Source organism: Eretmochelys imbricata, chromosome 18, assembly GCF_965152235.1.
Source record: "Eretmochelys imbricata isolate rEreImb1 chromosome 18, rEreImb1.hap1, whole genome shotgun sequence".
NCBI classification, from domain to species: Eukaryota; Metazoa; Chordata; order Testudines; family Cheloniidae; genus Eretmochelys; species Eretmochelys imbricata.
The window spans coordinates 18,131,854-18,151,535 of NC_135589.1; the positions used below are offsets into that span (position 1 = coordinate 18,131,854).

Consider the following 19,682-nt stretch of genomic DNA (forward strand, 5'->3'; position numbering starts at 1 on the left):
TCTATTCTGTAGGACTCTTTAACCTTGTCAGCTTGCATGGATCATATTTTCCCACAAGTGGTATCTTCTCTCCAGTGTGTAATAAGTCTCTTCATATGGCTGATCATTCCACTTGTGTTTTCCCTACCCCTACTGCATTTTCTCTTGTGTTTTGAGGAGTGCATTGCAAAACTAGTTTTGAAAAGCTACTAATAGGCCCTGATAATGCAGCCATTAACTTCAGGGGGTATACTATGTAGAATATTACAGAATTGGACCCATAATGGTTATTGCAATGTCTTTGAAGATATGTATCAGACTAAAAAACCCCAGGCTGCTTATTCATCCATCTCCAAAATGTCCATACATTTCTGGAGTTTCCTGCAAAATCTTTGTAACACTGTCCTTGCTTGACATACTGCCTTTCTGTAATGTGAAATAATAAGCAATGCAGATTTATCAACAAAAATCAAAGAAAGCTGCAGCCAGTTGTCTTGCTTTGGAGAGAAATTTACATATTAAATGAGTCAATGTCCTCTCTCATTACACTGTGTTGTGCTATGAAGTAGAGAATCATTGCATGCAGGTTAAGATGCCAGTGGATGAAACTTGGATGAGTTGTTGAATTATGAGGTGGTAAATTGGGTTTTCCCAAGGTTGCGAGATCATACTCTTTTCATATTAAGGTGGACCTTTATCCTATACTAGACAAGGGGTTGAAAAAATAAGTGTATTTGTTAGCTTCCGCTACTGGGTTTGGGGGGGGGGGGGATGGATTATTCATATTCAGATTCTTTTAGTGGCAAAGGTCCTAGTCAAAGAACAGAGCTGTAATAATTCCAGATGGTCCTGTTGGCTGCACCAAATTTAATTTCCATTTCTAGTGAAAAATGGCCACATCTGAACTCATCAGACTCCTATTTTTATTATGGGTGGCCTTATGGAGCCAGGCATTTGTGTCCTACGAATTTAGAAGGTTTCTCCCAGCATGGCATTAGGAGCTCAGATTGTTGTATTCAGCATATAAACAGAATTATTTTAATTTTTATGGGTGCGTATAAGGATCCTGATACAATTTAAAACTTTATTTGGAAGAGGATTGTTGTGAATCATGTGTGATTGAAATCATTAGAACCCTTTTACTTTGCTCAAACATAAATTTGTTTTTCTACACTTCAGAGAAATGTAGATCTCCAGACATCTTTCTTCAGTGTGTCAGTTTTGGCTTTTCAGAAGCTAGTGCAAATAACAGCATAATAGTTGTATGTTCATTAATGCTCAAAACTCTACAGTGCTTACTGACCTTTTTAATACTGGTAAATTAATAGTAAAACTAGTCATCTTAGTCTTAAAATATGTTTACTTTTGACTTGTGTTTTGGTTGGTTTAAAAAATGTCTTACATGTATCAAAAATGTAACAAGTCTGGGTGTGTGAACTTTGTTTTTCAAATATGAAACTATTCAGATTTCATGTCTTTGCCTGATTTAAAAAAAAAAACCCACCTTCAGCCTAAAACAGTATTCAGTATTTTGTCTAATATGTGTCAAAGTAGATCTGTGCCAAACTCCTAGATGACTGATCCTTATTTAGTGGCAAATAATAAAATTTCATCTAATGAGAAACTTTGTGTTTTTAAAACTTACACTATTTTGTTTAAAATGTACTTATCTAACAGTCTGTTTTCTAAGCCATTCAGAATACAGCTATTCAGTAGCAGTACACGGTGAAAACTTGATACTATTCCCTATTTCACAAGACAGCCATTGCAATATGCATCAGTCATTTGATATGATAGACATAGCCATTAAAATGAGATGCTTTTATAGTATAAATGTCCTGTTATTTGAAAATTGTCTATTTTGCTCCTGCATTTGTTTTTGATAAAGCCTTTGGCTTTGCAATTTATCATCTACTTGCCATACTCCTGTGACAATATCTTATTCCTTCGTTGCAATCTCAAAGTTAAACTTTTAAAATATACATTTGATACTGTATTCAAGAAATGATGTTTTACACTGACAGCCCACAATGGTACTTGGTTACTTTTTATCCTTTTCATGTGTTTGGATAGTTATGTTGGCTTCATGCCAAACTCAGACCTAGCGTTAAGCAGGTACACCTTCATTAAGCTCAAATCAATTTCTTCATTTGTGTTTTTCTATTGAAGTATTCTTATACATGCTTTTAAATTATGGATAAGTCATCTACATACCACAGACATGGGTGTATTATAAATTGAATAGATGCTCTTGTTTTGTTTCTAAATGGTTAATTTTTATTGTAATTACAATTTTAATTGCCTTACTTGAGAGGGCAACTCAGAGGAACATTTTTAACTTTAGATTTTGTTGTTGCTGGAGTGAAATATTAGCCGTGACCTTAGTAAAAATATCAGTCTTATGGAATTAAAAAGAGTTTTCCTTGCGTTGGAATCCATTTATTGTATTGTATATTTTCAGATTGTTCCTTGTCATAGAGTATGTAAATGGGGGAGATCTCATGTTTCATATGCAACGGCAAAGAAAACTTCCTGAAGAACATGCAAGGTATTTTACTAATGCGTTGATAAATGTAATAAACTTTTTAATGTTGTGCTATGTAATGAGCCTACAAAAGAATTATCTTAAATGACAACAAGAGAATATAAAAAATTTCAAGGGAAATTGCTGTAGGTGGTTTGGAAAGTTTAAAAAAAATTAAAAAGCTCAACCTTAAATTTGGAAAGCAGTTCAGTTGAAAGATAAATAATCTTTGTATTCTACAAGGAAACGAGTTTTAAAAAAAAAAGCATTTGATAATAGGAACAACTAACTGTCATTGCTTTTATATTTGATTAACAGTTCTCTGAAGTGCATTGCTGATGTAGGGTTTAAGTGTTTTGGTGAACCTAGTTAAGGGAGTTTTATACAGAAATGAATAAAAAGTACTGTCTTGCAAGTGTTGGCGTTAGACACATGTCTTGGCACTGCATTAGAATAGCTGATGTAGATTTTACTGGCTCAGAAATCCAGTTCTGATGCCCAGTATTTGAGTTTTACAGCTTCAGAGAAATATTCAATAGTATGATGAAAAATTTCTTCAATATCAAATTGAAAAAAAATTACTTGCTATAAGTCTTTAGCCTTGTAGACAGTGGCTATATTTTTTAATTATTTGTATTTTGATTGTAACAGCTACTTTTGAGTGAATTTAGGGGTTTTTGTTGTTTTTATCCTATCCATGGTGAGAAGCCAGACTCTGTTAGCTTTTCCTTCTTACTTTGTTCCTTTTGGTTTCAAAAACTGTCACTGGATTTTTTCAATTTATGCCAGTTTTTGTGTAATTCTTCTACTAATGAATGACTCTTTTTTCTGATTTAAGATTTTATGCTGCTGAAATTTGTATTGCTCTGAACTTCCTACACGAGAGAGGAATAATCTATAGAGATTTAAAACTAGACAATGTTCTGCTAGATGCAGAGGGTCATATCAAGTTAACAGATTATGGCATGTGCAAGGTAAGTTTCTCCTCTGATTTTCTGTCTTTCCTTATAATTCTACTGTGAATCTGTATATTTTAATCTAGTTGTGTCAAATAGTCTTGTTGAATGAAATTCTACAGCCAGCAATACCAGGGTAAATCTGAGATACGAAGTTTGCCTAGATTAATGTAAGTGTAACTGAGCCTAGAATTTAGTCTTAAACTGCAGTTCTGCTCTGAAAAATTACTTCTGAAAAATGGCACCACCTTGCTCAACAAATCTATTTCTTGGGTGTATTCCAAGTCATACTGGTGAATTTGTGGACAAAAATAAAGTTCTTACTATGTTTGTGCTGTTAGACCTGCAGATTCAACACAGCTATGAATGCTGAATTCTGTTCCTTCACATTTGTTACCAACAGAACTGTTAACTAAATTCAATCCGAGGACCAGATATGGCCAAACTGCTTTTACACCCACATAATTTCATTGAAGAAAATGAATTGTAATTTGCCTTTATTTTAGAATAATCAGTTCTAATACTTTGGAAGCCAAAGCCACAAGGGGTTCCATAGTTAGATAGTACTTGATTCTTGACCTTTTGACTAAGATGAAGTGTAGGGACCGGTTAAACCAGCGATGCAACTTTGAGAATGAAACCCTGCCTCACGTCCTGTGCAGCTGTAAACCCCATTCCAGAGCATGGCCACTTCGCCACAGCAATGTGCAGAATAGGTTTGTTAAGGCAATTTCAGCATCTGTGAGCTGTTTTCGTTAACTCTTCAATTCTGGACTTCAACTCTCAGCTAAAACTGGATGTTGTGATCACTGATGAGGAACCAGAAGTGAACTATCCCTGTGACGGGTACCCTCCCAGGATGCCACTTGGAACTGGGGTACCAGTGAGCCCACCAGCCTGGGCTCCCTTTCACACTGTGCTGCTGTGATAAATTGCCAAGCTCTCCACACTTGCTCCTTCACCAGCATACACACAGATAAGGACACACCCAGCTGCAGCTTCACACACACATGCTGAGATCAGCTCTGCATGGGAAGGCTCAGCTAAGGCACCTCCCAGTTGCTAAGACACGCAATCCCCTCTGGAGCGTAAACCCAGAATTATACTGTCTTGCGCTGCACAGGGAACTGTACAGCATAAACTCATAAAATTCGCCCCCTCCCTCAGTGTGGAGAGACAAAGAGATGCGACAGCTTTCTGCCCCAAGTTATAATTTCCACAAACACTGCTTTTAGACAAAACAAGTTTATTAATCTCAAAAGATAGATTTTAAGTGATAGCAAACAGATGAAGACAGATTACCTTAGTAAATAAACAAAACCACAAACTGAGTTTAAGCAAAAAGAAAAGGAGTACTTGTGGCACCTTAGAGACTAACAAATTTATTTGAGCATAAGCTTTTGTACAGCTCACGAAAGCTTATGCTCAAATAAATTTGTTAGTCTCTAAGGTGCCACAAGTACTCCTTTTCTTTTTGCGGATACAGACTAACATGGCTGCTACTCTGAAACCTGAGTTTAAGTAGACAGGTAGGGTATGAATTAGCAAATTCTAAGCCTGAGTGAAAACAGGCTGGCAGATTCTTAACGCACAAGTTGCCTTGGCTTTCTCACGTTTTCACACACAGGCTAAAAATTCCTCTAGCCTGAGACCATCACTTCCCACAGTTCAGTCCTTGCCCCTCAAGTGTTTCCAGGTGTATTGTTGTAGGGAGAGTGAGGTGGTATCATGATGTCATTGTCCCCCTTTTATATATTCTTCCCACTTGCTGGAAAGCTCTTTTGCTGTGACCTGGGTCAAACAGTTCCCATTGTGTAGTGCTATCTCTGAGAGGTTTCTAGTGTACACATTTTCTGGGTAATCCTTGTGCTTGTGTGCATTTCCTCCATAAGCCATTCAAATTCCTTTTTACTGTTGTACCTGAAAGGCTGCTTCTGGGTGATTTCAACCTCACGACATGTTTCAGTAACATATACCCAGTCAAACTTCATAACTTCACATATGATAGCACCATACCATTCAATGAGATATTAATGTCTAGCAGATCAAGATTTTTAGAATATCTCACAAGGCATACTTTGTACAAAACATATCCTAATTACATGACAGTGGTGAATATTGGGGTGCCAGGGTGTCACAATCCCCTTCAAGAATCGGGTCGCTGCCTTCATTGAGACACAGGAATGGAAAATGGAGAAATAGACACACACATCCTGGCTGGTACCTTGAAAGAACGGGGATACTCCACTGCCGTTCACACACTGATCATCAGAGCATTGGGTGCCTGGGACTGCAAGTATGAGACTGTTTCAGGACTGTGAGGTGCCCAGACACTACTCCAGGCTGATGAAGTAGTTGACAGTTTCAGATACCGCTATATTGAACACATTACTGGACACTGCCAATCTGAGGATAAGATTCAGACCACTAACTGAGAAGCGACAAGACTGAACGATTCTTTGAACTTATTTAACTAACTAGCGTACTTTCTTTTTCTATGTTCTATGCTTAACCACTAATCCTCATCTGTCTTTTCTGCTACAGGCAATTGTCAGCTCATATCACTTTTCTCTCTCTTCATTTGCAATCCATGGTTATAATGTTTTTGACAAGCATGAACTGATATGGCATGGGTATTTATAATGTGTAGTCAACAATTTGTGTTCTGTAACTTTAAATATTCTCTAATAAAAGTTTTAATTTGTTTCATATCTGATATGACCTCTATTAGGAGACTAACCCTGCACTTCTAGGGGGATGGCCTTGATGAATTAATACAATAGGTCTTTTCCATCTCTAATTTTTATGATTCTGTATATTTGAATTGTGTTAGCTCTTTTCAATGACTGCCAATCCTCCAAGAGAGACCATCTCTAATAAATTACTGTTGGCACTGGAACTTTTTAGCACTGAATAGCACTTCATAAATTTTGATCAAATGCAACCTGTACCTGAAGAGAGACTGAGGCAGGCAAATACAGCCCTACAGAAGGTTATTTATAGCCTTATTTAAATGAACTGGTATTTGAAATAAAAGTCAAAGCAGATATTAAGAAGCTCAAGTAAATTAATGAACTATGAGGTCAGACTGCTCAGGGGGCTTGTAATGGGATATTACCTCTTTGGGTTGCTGCTTTGACACGCACAAATACTTGCTGGCAGTTGTTGTCTCCAAGTTATTTGTTGGCCCATGTGAAATGAGATGAGGAGTCTCAGTCTAGTTTGTGATGGACCGCCACGTTCCCAAAACCAGCACCACAAGTAGCACCCTTTTTGTCAATTTCAGAGGGTCCAGGGATTGAACGGACCAAGTTAACTGAGCTACCTTCTCCGTCTTATTAGGGGTTCTTCACAGTTCATTATGCACATTAGCAGTGGGGCACTGTGGGGGAGCTTGCATTGTCACTGCTTGTGATATACCTCTTCAAGGAATAAATAGGACTCCAGTTTTCAAGGACTCTTATCTGACGTGTTGCATCAGCACTAATATTCATAACCTGGAGTTAAAAGGCAGCAATTGCAAAAAATGATGAATTGGTTTCATCTTTAAAAATAACAAATAAACAATTCCCCAGAAATGAGACTTTTTTTCTTTGTCTAAACTAAACAAATTAAACATTATAAATGTCAAGATTAGTAACATCCAGGGTGGATAAAAATCAATTATTTTTCTTTTAATCAAAAAAATCTGATTTTTTTTAAATTTTAAATCAGATTTTTTTATTTAAAAAGGTTTTTTCCTCAAAATGCAATCTAAAGATAGTTTTAATTAAGTTACATTATAGCTCAAAGAGAGCTCATCATGGAATAGGGATTATAAATTCTAATTCCACAGTATGAGACAATATATTCATGTAATGTTTAAGAAAAGTTTTGTAAATGATTTCCAATAGTTCATGGATTAGGGACCCAATCTTACGGGGTTCCGGGGGCTTCTGTATAGATTATTTAGGTTAATCTTTCTATCTACCCAGTGGGACTCAGTGCTCAGTCTAGAAGATACCATCAGAGATGCTTAATTTTGCAGTTCTCAAACTGTGGATTTGTCTGTGGAGATAACATGCTTGTTAACAGCAAAAATGTTTTAAATAAATAAATTAATGTATAGAGGTGAGAAATAACAGACCTCAACCCTATTGTCCCCTGTAAATTTGTGTACACAGAGTCAAACCCTTACATCTCTCTAAAAGTGCAAAATTTCAAAAAGTTCAATAAATAGAAGATTGCTGAGGGCGGAATAGATCTGGACAAGGAGAAGAAGTCTGGAGATAAATGTGAAAAGGGAGGGACAGGCAGTAGAAAGAAACAAAAGTGAAACGGAGCATCATATTCCAGAAATCTTGAGGTCTTTCTGAGTGTAGCCTTCATTGATTTGAGATCTACCATACCATTCTCTCACTAGAAGGGAAAACCTATAATGGCAGCAGGCTGTAAAAGAGACCCAGTTTGGGAATAAGAACCATTCAGAAAATATGTTTGCTGCTGATATTTTAAAGAAAGTCACACCAGTGAACTGGTGGAAGTCACTTAAGCACTTGGATTCAGCGACTGTTGAAGTAATAATCTCACTTTTAACAGCAGTAGCTTCTTCTGCCGGGGTAGAAAGAATATTTTCTTCCTTTGGACTAATTCATTCCAAATTGAGAAATCGTTTGGGACCTGAAAAAGCAGGAAAGCTTGTTTTTCTTTTCCAGATTATGAACAAACGGGAAAATGAAGGTGAAGACGACTGAGTTAGCTGCAGAAGCCAATATTTTAAGTTTCTCTTATTGACCTGGCTGACAGTCTATTTAATATTTTGGGGTTTTTTTATATTTCATTTAATTATTTTAGTTAAAAACAATTTTAACAAAAACAAACCTGGTTTTAAAAAACTTGAATGTTTAACTAAATTCAAAAATTCATATGCTTGTTTTGTTAAAATATTATGCATCTGCTACTGAAAAAAAAAAATCCAGAATACATAATGTTGTCGATTCAGTTAAATAAAACAATTTAAATGTCTGTCTGGTGGTGGTCTCCTCCTAATACAGCAAGGCAAGAAAATCCTCCAAATATTAATGATTAACCTGTTGAACTGGTGATAGTTCACCTCCCAGTGACTTCATAAATATCTGCTTCAATTACTTTTGGTAAATGAAATAACCAAACAATCATTAATTTTCTGATATAGCTGTAAAATTAATCTGAAAAGTTTTCAAAATAAATCACTTAAATGTATTGTGTGTACCTTCTAAAAATGAAACCTACATCTATCTCTGAGTTGTAAAGAATATGTATTAAGGTTATAATAACCAACAAGAATGCACTTTTATGTAGAAGTCCATGATTAAATAGTGTCTTCCTGACCAGTGATTTAAATCATGATTTAAATCAATTTTATTTAAAGCAGTTCCACCCTGGTAATGTCACACACACTTACCATGATGAAGGGCTGTAAAAAAAAATTTAAAAGTTTGTTTTGACTGGTAGGAGTTTTTGGGAGGAGTCATATCACTACCTTGACCCCTGGAATCTCGTTGGTGTATGGAGGCATCTTAGACTCCTGGTTTTAAATACTTATAAAAGCTTGGTTGAAGGTAAATTCTACCTGCAGCAATTTAACTTTCAAAAGATGAATTGGTCTATTCCAATAGGAAGGATTGGGCCCTGGTGACACTACAAGCACTTTCTGTGGAACGCCAAATTACATTGCACCAGAGATCCTAAGAGGGGAAGAATATGGTGAGTTGGTGCATAAACTTGTAAGTTTAATTACAGTGAATCACTAATTTAAGTTCCAATTTGCAGGGCACTAAGAGTACAGTTTTAATTAAGCTTACATGTTTTTACTCTGTTTTCTGAATTTTTAGTTTAATTTTCTCAGATGTACTTCAGACAGTTTGTGTTTTTTGACCCTCATAGTCATGGATGTACAGCTTCTATTAAAAGATATTTCTAGAAAGGGTGAGCTTTTTCCTGAAAGAGAACTCCTGCTTTGTCCTACAGAGCAGATACCACAACCCAATCCTTTTATGCTGGTTTGAGCTTTCAGCTGTTTGGATCAGGGTGTTGGACAACAGAAAACATAGAATTCGAAACAGTAGTAGTTTATAGGAGCACACTAAGTACTGTTGTGAATTTAAAAAGTGGCCTATCTAGATGGTAAAATACCTGAGTACTGTCATTTTCCTATATGGTAACATAGCATTCACAACTTTCAAAAATCCTCAAGTATCTTCCAGCTTTAAGAAGTATATTGACCTTTATCTTGGCACTGTTAATTGAAGTCTCACTCTCTTGTGGACTGTTATGGCTCAGCTACAAGTTCCTGAACAAATTACCGTTACTAATTTTTCTCCAAAGTGCTCTATTAAAGGCTATTCCTGTGAGGCACTGAGCCCTGCTGCTAGCAGTTTCAGTGGGAGTTGAGGATTCTCAGCTCTCTGCAGAATCAGGTCCTTAATCTCCATCGGTGATGCAATAAATGTCATTGTACCATTATCCTAGAACCAGGATTTATTACCTGAAAATGTGTTCTTTAATGCTTATAGGGTTCAGTGTGGACTGGTGGGCTCTTGGTGTCCTGATGTTTGAAATGATGGCAGGAAGATCTCCATTTGATATAATAACTGACAATCCAGACATGAACACTGAAGATTACCTCTTCCAAGGTATATTTAAGATTTGTTGTTTTGTTTTTGTTTTGAGTTTCAGTGTTTTTTTTCTTGAATCCCTTTGAAGGAAGAACAAAACACTAAATAATGAAAATTAGCAACCACCTTTTACATACTGTGGGTGCCTTCTCTCTTCCTTTTAATTTCCTACACAGCAAAGATGTAAGAGAGGTCTCAGTAGTTCCCATCATCTCATGACTACCAGTGATACTAGCATAGGTAAACAGGGCTGTGGTATTTCAGCTGGCCGCATGCTTCAAGCCTGGGAAGACAGACACAGGCTCGCTCTGCTAAAAATAGCAGTGTGCATTTTGCGGCATGGGCGGCAGCTCAGATGAGCCACCTGAGCTCAGACCCAGGTAGGCAGGTGAGTCCAGGTTCAGGTGCCTAGCCTGCGGCATCACCCCTGCCACAGCATCCACACCGCTATTATTAGCAGGCTAATTTGAGAGGAGCTGCTTACTATGTGTTGGTCTTCCTGGGCTGGGAGACATGCTTCCAGCTACCGTGTAGACTTACCCAATGAGTTCAGAAGTAGCCATTGAAAACAAGGTTCAGAAATCTTGGATTGAATCTGTGTGTGTGCCCTCTTTGAATTGCAGTTCAAGACCATAAATCCATCATTATGTTCAACAAAGACATTATCATTCACATTACTCTTATACTCTGGGATATTTTTCTCTTTCACCCTAGTTCTTTGGTACATATGTTTATATTCCTTGTATGTCTTATATTTTATAACTTACTTTGAATGTAACAAAATGAATTGAGCACAATGGCAGATGTGCTTCTAGAACTTGCTAGTTGCTTCCCACACCGTGTTACACCCCGAGAATACTGACCTAGACATTTATCCCCAACTTAAAACAGTTAATCTGATAAATACAATGTAAGCGTTGTTAATAGTATTAGACTTGATGGTGGTCTCCAGACACCTGACTGGTCACATGCAGCTGGCTTGCCTTGATGCCAGTCAAGAGAAACAGAACAGGTGGGAGGGAGAGATGAAATGAAATGAAGACACAGTAGACCGCCTGACTGACTTTCTTCAGAAAGAGCAAAACACTCATTGAACCAAAGGCTATTAACAATGCTTCAGTGATATTTCTTTTCCACTAAACCAACTGCTGTAATTGCCACAAGGATGTTAAGTTATCATCAGTAGGGACAGAACGTGCCAATGAAAGGAATGGGAGACCATGCATTAGACAGTGTGTCTGCTAGGTTGTGTCCAGAGTATGGAAAGGTTCTTGAAAACTGTATTATATGAAGGCATTGAGGGAACTTTCTGGGCACCAACCATATCTACCTGTAGTTTTGCTCCAGCTAACTTTTTCTGTTTCCCTATGGTGATTTCTTGGTAGCAGTGTCATAAGTTACTTTAATAGCAACTGGTTTGCATGGGTAGCAGTGTGCCCATTATTCTAATCAAAGGTAGCAGCGTGCACAACCATGTCAAGTACAGGAGCAATGCTGAAAGTGCTTGATTGGTAAAGAGTGAATTGCAAAGGTGTATGTGCATAGTCTCAGAGAAGGAAGAGAGGGTTGGAAGGAATTTTTCCCCAGGTCAGACTGGTGGTGACCTTAGGGTTTTTGTATTCCTCTGCAACATGGGGCCTGGGTCACTCTCCAGAATTCTATGGGTATATCTCACTTAATAAAATTCCCTGCCATTGCAGAGACCTCAGGCATTGGTGCACCAAGATCCCTCCCATTCTATGCCTGAGGCATATAATAGTTTAGTCTCCTGTGGGCTGTAATACTTTGGGTGTTGGATTTAGTGTGCAGATGCTAGTTAGTGCTTGTGGCCTTAAACTCTGACTCATTCTGAAATACCTCCTAGTGACCAATCTGACTGCCAGTGTGAGCAGTCTCAAGCACCACTGTGTACTCTTTTTAAAGTGCATAACTAGTCTCCAAAATACTCCTTGAGGGGGAATATTGTATAATGAAGGAAGAAAGTTGCTTGTAATGACACAATGGGGAATCCCCACAACTTCTGGTCCAGTGTAATATTTCCTCAATTGTTTAAAAATGTGAGATCACATTTATATAACCCCTTGATCAGGATTTTAAGGAGATGAAAAGCCCTTATACAATGTGTTTATCAGTATGACAGATGGGATGAAAGAAATGATGCATGAGATTAAGAATTTTCAGAAAGTCTTCAAATGTCACTGCTACCATAGCACTTTTCATGTGAAGATCCCAAGATACAAACATTAACTGGGTAAGCCTTGCAAAGTTAGAGAAAAGTAAATGCTCATTTGATGGTTGTGGAAGCAGGAACTAAATGTTGAAGTGACTTGCCCCCATAGTCGTTAATGTGTCAGTCACACAAAAAAAGGAATTGCACTCAGGAGCCTTGACTCCTAATCCCCTGCTCTAACCACTGGATTCATTGCCCCCAGCTTTTTGAAAACAAAAATGAGTATGCTGGCTTTCTCTTCTGAGTTATGTCCTTAAAAGTCCATTTTATAGTACATTTAGAAAAGATATTAACCAGAAAGAGTGTGGAGTGACTTTTTATATTAAGAAAAAATAAAATAAAATTGTATAGCCTGGCAAAGTTAGCAGAAATAACTTAAATAGTTGCTATATTAGTACATTGTCCCCGCAGTAATACAAATAAAAAGTTTTTATTAAAATCATAGTGGATGTCATATAACAGAGTGCAAAACATATTGGGGTTTTGTTTTTTTTAAACTTGTAACAGTTATCCTTGAAAAGCCAATCCGGATTCCAAGATTTCTCTCTGTCAAGGCCTCTCATGTCTTAAAAGGATTTTTAAACAAGGTAAGTTTTACAACACTGTTATTTATATAAGTTCAATAGCTCAGAGCTTCATGTTATAAAACATAAATTAATTAAAAACTTAGAGGTGTATCTACTTTCTGTAAAGAAATTTTATAAAATCAGGACATATAGCTTCCAAAAATAATCTTTTAAATTGCTGATTTTTCATGTGAAAATTTCATAGCATGGAACTTCATTTGAAAATGTACTAGCAAGTTGGCTAGTTAGTGAAATGGTCTTTTATAATGAAACTGAGTACAAAACCTAAGATAATTATTGGTCTGTGTTTGCAAACAATTATTAAATGAGTAGTCCTTACTAATACAAGCAGACCAAGTGAAATCAGTGGAACTATTATCTGCATCAATAGGGAAAACAGCACATTTATTAAGTAAATTCAGAGTGTTGATATCGCGAGAAATGCTGTAAAATAAAAAGTCTAAAATGAATTTTCAAACCCATGAAGTTTTGAAAACTAGATTGCCTTGATTTATTTTACCAACAGTGTATGTACTACTGCCTGTCCCTGTATGATCTACCTGCGCCAGTGAAAAACTGGAGACTTTGTCATGATAGAACAATGAAAAAGAAGTGTAAAGACAAACACGATATTGATTGTGTTTTCTCTTGTCTTCCACAGGATCCCAAAGAAAGGCTTGGCTGTCAGCCACAGACAGGGTTTTCTGATATCAAGTCTCACACATTTTTCCGCAGCATAGACTGGGATCTGGTAAAAATTTATTCTACTTAAGTATGTTAAATAGAGACATGTTCCTTCAATGTTTTAATTACTGTGTGCATGAACCTATCATGGTAAACACTCTGTTAATGAATACTCTTTTCAAAAATACAGTTGCTCATAACTGAAAGAATACATCAAACCTCAAAGTATTCATGTAAAATTAACTTCGGTGTCCTCAGTTTAGGCTTTTCATTAATGTAAAAATATTGGAAACTAGATTTATTTCATGGTCAAAAATGTGACTTGTTACCAAATATTAAGTGTCATTTCACTCATGGTCTTTACTTTAAAAATGTGAGGTTACATTTTTAGTAAAAAGACAATTGTGATATTAGGTAGAAAATAACAAAAACACATTATTTAAACCATAATAAAGTCTTGGGGGCCAATTAATTCCCTGAATTCTATTGGTAGGTGCTGCAGAACTTGTGCTGCAGCCCCTAGCGTTGGTCCTTGTAATGCACCAGGTGGACTTTTCACACCAACCCTCTCTCTCCCAGAAGAGCTGGGGTTAGAATTTGTCTGGGAGAGCCACAAAATGGGTAAGGTATGACAAGATTGTGGGGGGGGGAAGGGAGGGCGGGGAAGAGAACATATGCTGATTCAGCAGAGATCTTCCGTTGGTGGAGTTCTTGTGGAGCCCTGCTTTTAATTTAAAGCTGCTGCTACCTGACAGTTTCCAATAGAGGAAGTGGCAACATGTATAGATTGCAACCTATTGTTCTTGATGGTCTGAAGCAAGCCCTCTCTAACATTTGTCTAAATCTTATATTTAATTGTTTTAGGCAGGTCTGATTCCAGGGAGGCAAAATATCCTAAGCAAGTCTTGAGTAGTGGTAAATGTAACGGGGACTTTGGAAGAAGTAGCAGCCTGGTATTCTGTTCCGGGGGGGAAAAATACTAGAGTGAAGCTGTTATTAGTGTATGCTGTATGTAGAATAAGAATGGCCATACTGGGTCGGACCAAAGGTCCATCTAGCTCAGTATCCTGTCCAACAGTAGCCAATGCCAGGTGTTTTAGAGGGAATGAACAGAACAAGTAATCATCAAGTGATCCATTTGTATGCATCATTTATATACATGGAATCAGACAGACACATAAGAAGGCAGTTTGCTTGCAGTTTACAATATAAGGCCCCAGTCATACAAAACCTTACATATGTGATCCTTACTTACCTGAATAGTCCCATTGATTTAAATTGGGCTGTTAATATTTGTAGAATCGGGCCCTTAAAAGACAAAATGACCTAAGGAAGAGATGCGACTTGAATGCAGTATGATTGAGTAGTTGTGTTTTGCTTGCTTGCTGGTTACTTTCAAGCTTTACGTTTTGTTTTGTTACTCCTTGCTCTTAGGGATGTTTTTGGTCTATAATGTGGGATAAGATGTACTTCTGTTTCAGTGGGATTTGCAAGAAGGTGCATGCAGTGTTTAAAAGTTATGATCAGTTTAAGCGTCAGTTGATCTAGAAGAATACCAGTCACTTCTTGATTATGTCCACCGCTATCATCACGAAATCATCATTAAAAACTCTTATCTGCTACACTAACTACTTTATGGCTAAGGTGCCAACTATATCAGGAACATTATTTTAGTTAGCTATGTAAATTTTTAATAGCTAGTTTAATGATGGAGATGCAAGTATGCATTATTATTTTTTGCAGTACTGTGAACTCTATAGGAAATATCGTAGAAACAGGAGGTAATGACTCGAGCATCATGAGAGAAGTTTTCAGAGAAAGGGAGAAAACAGAATGATTAAATTTTTACTTTGAGGCTCGTCGTTCAGACCATCCTTATTGAAGTTCTTCATAGAAGAAGCTTTCTACAGAGGCAGAATGTCTGGCATTTCTATAGCTGTTCATATAACACAGAGGATCTGATTAAGCTATTAATAATTTGTGAAGATATAGGTTTTAAATAGCTCCCTTAATCTGGTGTGTGGTGGTGATGTTGTTTTACGGCATGCACCTTCAGGCACTGTGATGCTAATTAATAGGATGTTTCTTAATAGAACATCAACATCAAACTTCACATACTGTAGCTTTATGAGAGAAGATTTTGTTGGATTCATTTTATATTTGTAAAAGAGACTTTTACTGCTTCGCTTACTTTATATTTCATGGTGATCACTTGGGAAGACCACCCCAAACTGAAACAAGGTGATTATGTAATCCTGGCTTCTTTTCAACAGAGCTGTGTCATGTAAATTACTATCTTGAGATGTAAATTATGCATCGTTTAACATTTTGATAAGATTACAGGAAAATCATGTTTACTTTGGGTCCCTGTCGTATTCTGTCTTCTATTTAGAAGATGATGCTGCGTGTAGTTGTTTTAGGTGTCACTATCCTTTCAGTGTAGGCCAAAATATTTCAGTTTTGTAAAGTGAATAAATAGAAGCCTCATATAAATATTTTTATTACTTTTTAATTTAGTGAATCTTCTTCTGGATTACAAGTGGTGAGGGGGAGATTTTCATTAAACATTTCTCAGTATCATTTACCTTGAAATACAGTGCCTTACACAACAAAACCAGAGGGTAAAATTGACAAACTATTGCCAGGGTCCAGCCTGAGTGAAGTGCAAAAAATAAACATAATGTATAGATAGTGAAAGGAGACAGATTCTAAATATCTTTTCAGTGTTAGCAATCTAAGGTGTAAGTAGTAAAGGTAAAGACATTTTTCAGTGAATTTTAAACTTAATGGCCTGATTTTGAAAGGTATTGAGATTCCTCCAACCACGTAATTGGAAGCAAGGTGCTCAGTACCTCTTAATTTTGATGATTTTTTGCATGAGGGATATGTTATACAATAGGGGTCTATTATAACTTGAGTATTGGGACGTTGCTCTGCATGAAATGAGGCAGTAACATTCTGGAACCTAGTAAGACAGCTTTCCTAATTCTTTTAGAACACTTACCAAATGTTTTCTACTATATAAGACAAAATCCATTTATATTCCAAATCTCTGTGTTTCTTGCACTATGCCTTACATAATAAAAGCAAGACTACAAAATTGTGGTTGATGTCACTGCTTAGGTGTGCAGAGATACAATGGAGGTGGACCTAGAATAAAGATGCAGATAAAGAGTGATATGTCTGACAAAATTAATTGCCTACAAAATGCATTTTGGGGGGAATTGTAATGGAGACCAGTATAAGAATATTTTATTAATACACTCGGTGGAGTTTTGTCCATTCACAGCTAGATCTGAACTTGGCCCATTTATGGTTGTGATGACTTCCAGATGATCAGACCAAGTTGGCTGATAGTTTGATACGTGGCTTGAGAAGTAAACATACTAACCCTACATAATCAAAGATATGGAGACTGTCAATAAGTTCAACCTAAACAATGATCAGTGATTCAGTGAGAAGCAAAGTTATTGTGGGAATGAAACTGGAAGGAAGCGAAAAATATAGTCTTGGAAAATAGAGTACATCAAGAGCAGTTCCAGGTAACATGGAAAGATTGCTTCCAGACAGGTTAAGAATTCTTAGGAATGTCCACCTCAAAGGAAAAGAGCACTTGCATTTTGAACAAAAGGCCACTGATTTCAATAGGAGTTAGGCCCTTAACCTGCTTAAGTGCCTTTTAGCATCCCACTCACTAGGCACCTGTCTGAAACTAAATACCTTTGAAAATCTGGCCCAAAGTAAACAATGCAATTGGATAAGAAGGAGAAAAAAATTACAGAAAGATCTTTGGTAGTAAGGTGAAAATGACACTGATAAGCAGTGAGAAGAAACATCATATTTATGTGTGAAGTACATACAAAGGTGGTTAAACATTTTTTAAATAGAGCAGTTTGAATAGTGTTGAGTGGATGAAGAAGTAACTAACCTTTCACTTAAAAGAATAAGCAAAACCTTTTTGGAAGATGTTGACAAAACAATATATCGAATATTTGTATCTTTAAAAAGAAGACTAAGACAGCAGAGAGGGAGCATAGAGCTGTGATCTGCCTAACGCAGAGCATAACTATTTGTGAAAGTCATTGCTGGGAAGATTGTACTTCAAGGCTTTCTCTTGCTATGTGTTATGAGCTTACTTCCCAGAAGTTACAAAGAAACAAAACTAAAAAGAAAAATTACCTTAGCAGTCTGGAGAATACATATGTGAAAGCAGGAAGTGCAACAAAGCTGGTTAAGGATGGAGTCAGGAAATACCTAGAGGGATTTCATGGAGGTGTAGGGCAGCAAACCTACAGAAATGTTGTCTTTAATAAATTAAATCTTTGCCTCTGTGGCCGTAAATAGAGAGGCATAAAAAGATAGATCGGAAAAGACACATATGGGACTCAGAATGTCAGAAAAGATTGTAATTTTCAGAAAGCAAGCTGATTTCAGCCTTAAATTAGCTCAGTGAATTAGATATAGCCCTCCCTGAGATTCTTAAGGGGGCTGATAAAACTGATTCGAATGCATTTTGTGGCAACTGATTCCTCAGTTCCTCAAAGGCTGGAACACTGCCACCTACTTGTCAAAATAGACTTTTACTTTCATATTCCAATGGATGTAAGATCATCCTAAAGCTAGAGTTCAGTTTTTACTCTTTCTACTCTTTGAACACCATCTTATATCCATTCAGAATGCTGCTGCAAAAATTATTTTCCTAGCCCATCACTTTTACCATGTCTCTCCTCTCTTTGCATCCCTCCGCTGTAGAAGCCTAAACTAACTGCCCTCACGTTTCTGGCCTGTTGATGCCCATCTCTGTCATCCACCTGTTAAATTTCCAAACAAGCATCTTTGTGTTGTCTCCTGGGCCTGCCTCTCACTCTTGGGTGGAGCGCCCCATAAACATCCACAAAACTAACAGGCTTTCCTCCTTCCAAACCCTCCTTAAAACTTTCTTTTTCTGTGATGTCTACAAAAAGCTTAACAGTTAGGCTGCTGGTGTGCTGAGATCACGCCCTATCATATCGACTGATATTGTCTCTGTTTCCTTGCACTCCGTCTGTTGTCTCTTGTTTTATACTTAAATTGTAAACTCTGAGGTAGGGACCATCTTTTTCTTCTCGTTTGTACAGCGCCTAGCACAGCGGTGTCCTGGTCCAAGCCCAGGGCTCTGAGGTTATGGTAATACAAATAATAAATAATCATGCTCAGTGATGATCTGCTTAGCTCTAGCAGTATATTCAATTGTTACTATCAAACCAGTGATGGGCGGATGGACGTCTGCATGCACACACAGAGTATGGGTCCTTCTTTGGTAAATTTAAAAGAAAAGAAAAGCTATTTATTTAGAATCTACAGGTCAGGAACTGGTTTATAACTGTTTTAAATAGGTCAAATTTTGGGCCAAACTGCGTGACAGCAATTCTTTTAAGCTACAGATCGGTGCACCCAAAATCTCAAGTACTGTACAAATGTTGCATTCCAGTTGGCATAATTACGGACTTTCATGTAACACATCCCTTACTGCTAAATAATAATACCCTCCCACAATTCCCAAGTATTGTCTTGTGAGCAGTCTTAGTCTGTATATTGATTTCAGAATCATGTCTTTTGATTGCAGGTTTAGTCCTTACTGTAGTAACTGCATCAAGACTTTTGCAGCTCTTTCAAAGGACTACAATATATAGGCAAAGCCCTGAAAAATTTAATTGGGTATGAAAATCATAGTTATTACTGCAGCAGAGTTTATGGGGTATAATACAATTAAGTACATTGATATGTTAGGATATAGCCTCCTCAAAGAGCAAAGAAGTGCTATTAAAATCAGTAAGAGAAGAAAGGATTCCCCATTAACTTTTTGGAGGGTGCAGGGGGGAGCATTCAAGTGCTGTGAGAGAATCTGTCAGCCTTGAAAGAACACTGAACTAAATTAGGAAAAATACAACATAAAATGTGTGGTTTCAGAGTAACAGCCGTGTTAGTCTGTATTCGCAAAAAGAAAAGGAGTACTGGTTAGTCTCTAAGGTGCCACAAGTACTCCTTTTCTTTTTTTTTTTAACATAAAATGTGTGTATTCCTTGTTGATCTCTATTGTTAAATGCTGCATATTCATTGTAATGGTTT

The 19,682-nt window shown here is 37.0% G+C and overlaps 1 protein-coding gene across 5 annotated transcripts in view; it reads left to right on the forward strand.

The window, feature by feature from the left end:
* The window catches only part of PRKCZ (protein kinase C zeta), a 159,536-nt gene that overhangs the window by 118,835 nt on the left and 21,019 nt on the right, over positions 1 to 19,682 (forward strand). For all 5 annotated transcript variants that reach the window (XM_077837445.1, XM_077837444.1, XM_077837447.1 and 2 more), the window contains 6 exons: positions 2,441 to 2,527; positions 3,342 to 3,477; positions 9,096 to 9,183; positions 9,993 to 10,112; positions 12,832 to 12,911; positions 13,552 to 13,641. In XM_077837445.1, coding sequence (XP_077693571.1) covers positions 2,441 to 2,527; positions 3,342 to 3,477; positions 9,096 to 9,183; positions 9,993 to 10,112; positions 12,832 to 12,911; positions 13,552 to 13,641 — 601 coding nt within the window. The remainder of the gene's footprint in view (positions 1 to 2,440; positions 2,528 to 3,341; positions 3,478 to 9,095; positions 9,184 to 9,992; positions 10,113 to 12,831; positions 12,912 to 13,551; positions 13,642 to 19,682) is intronic.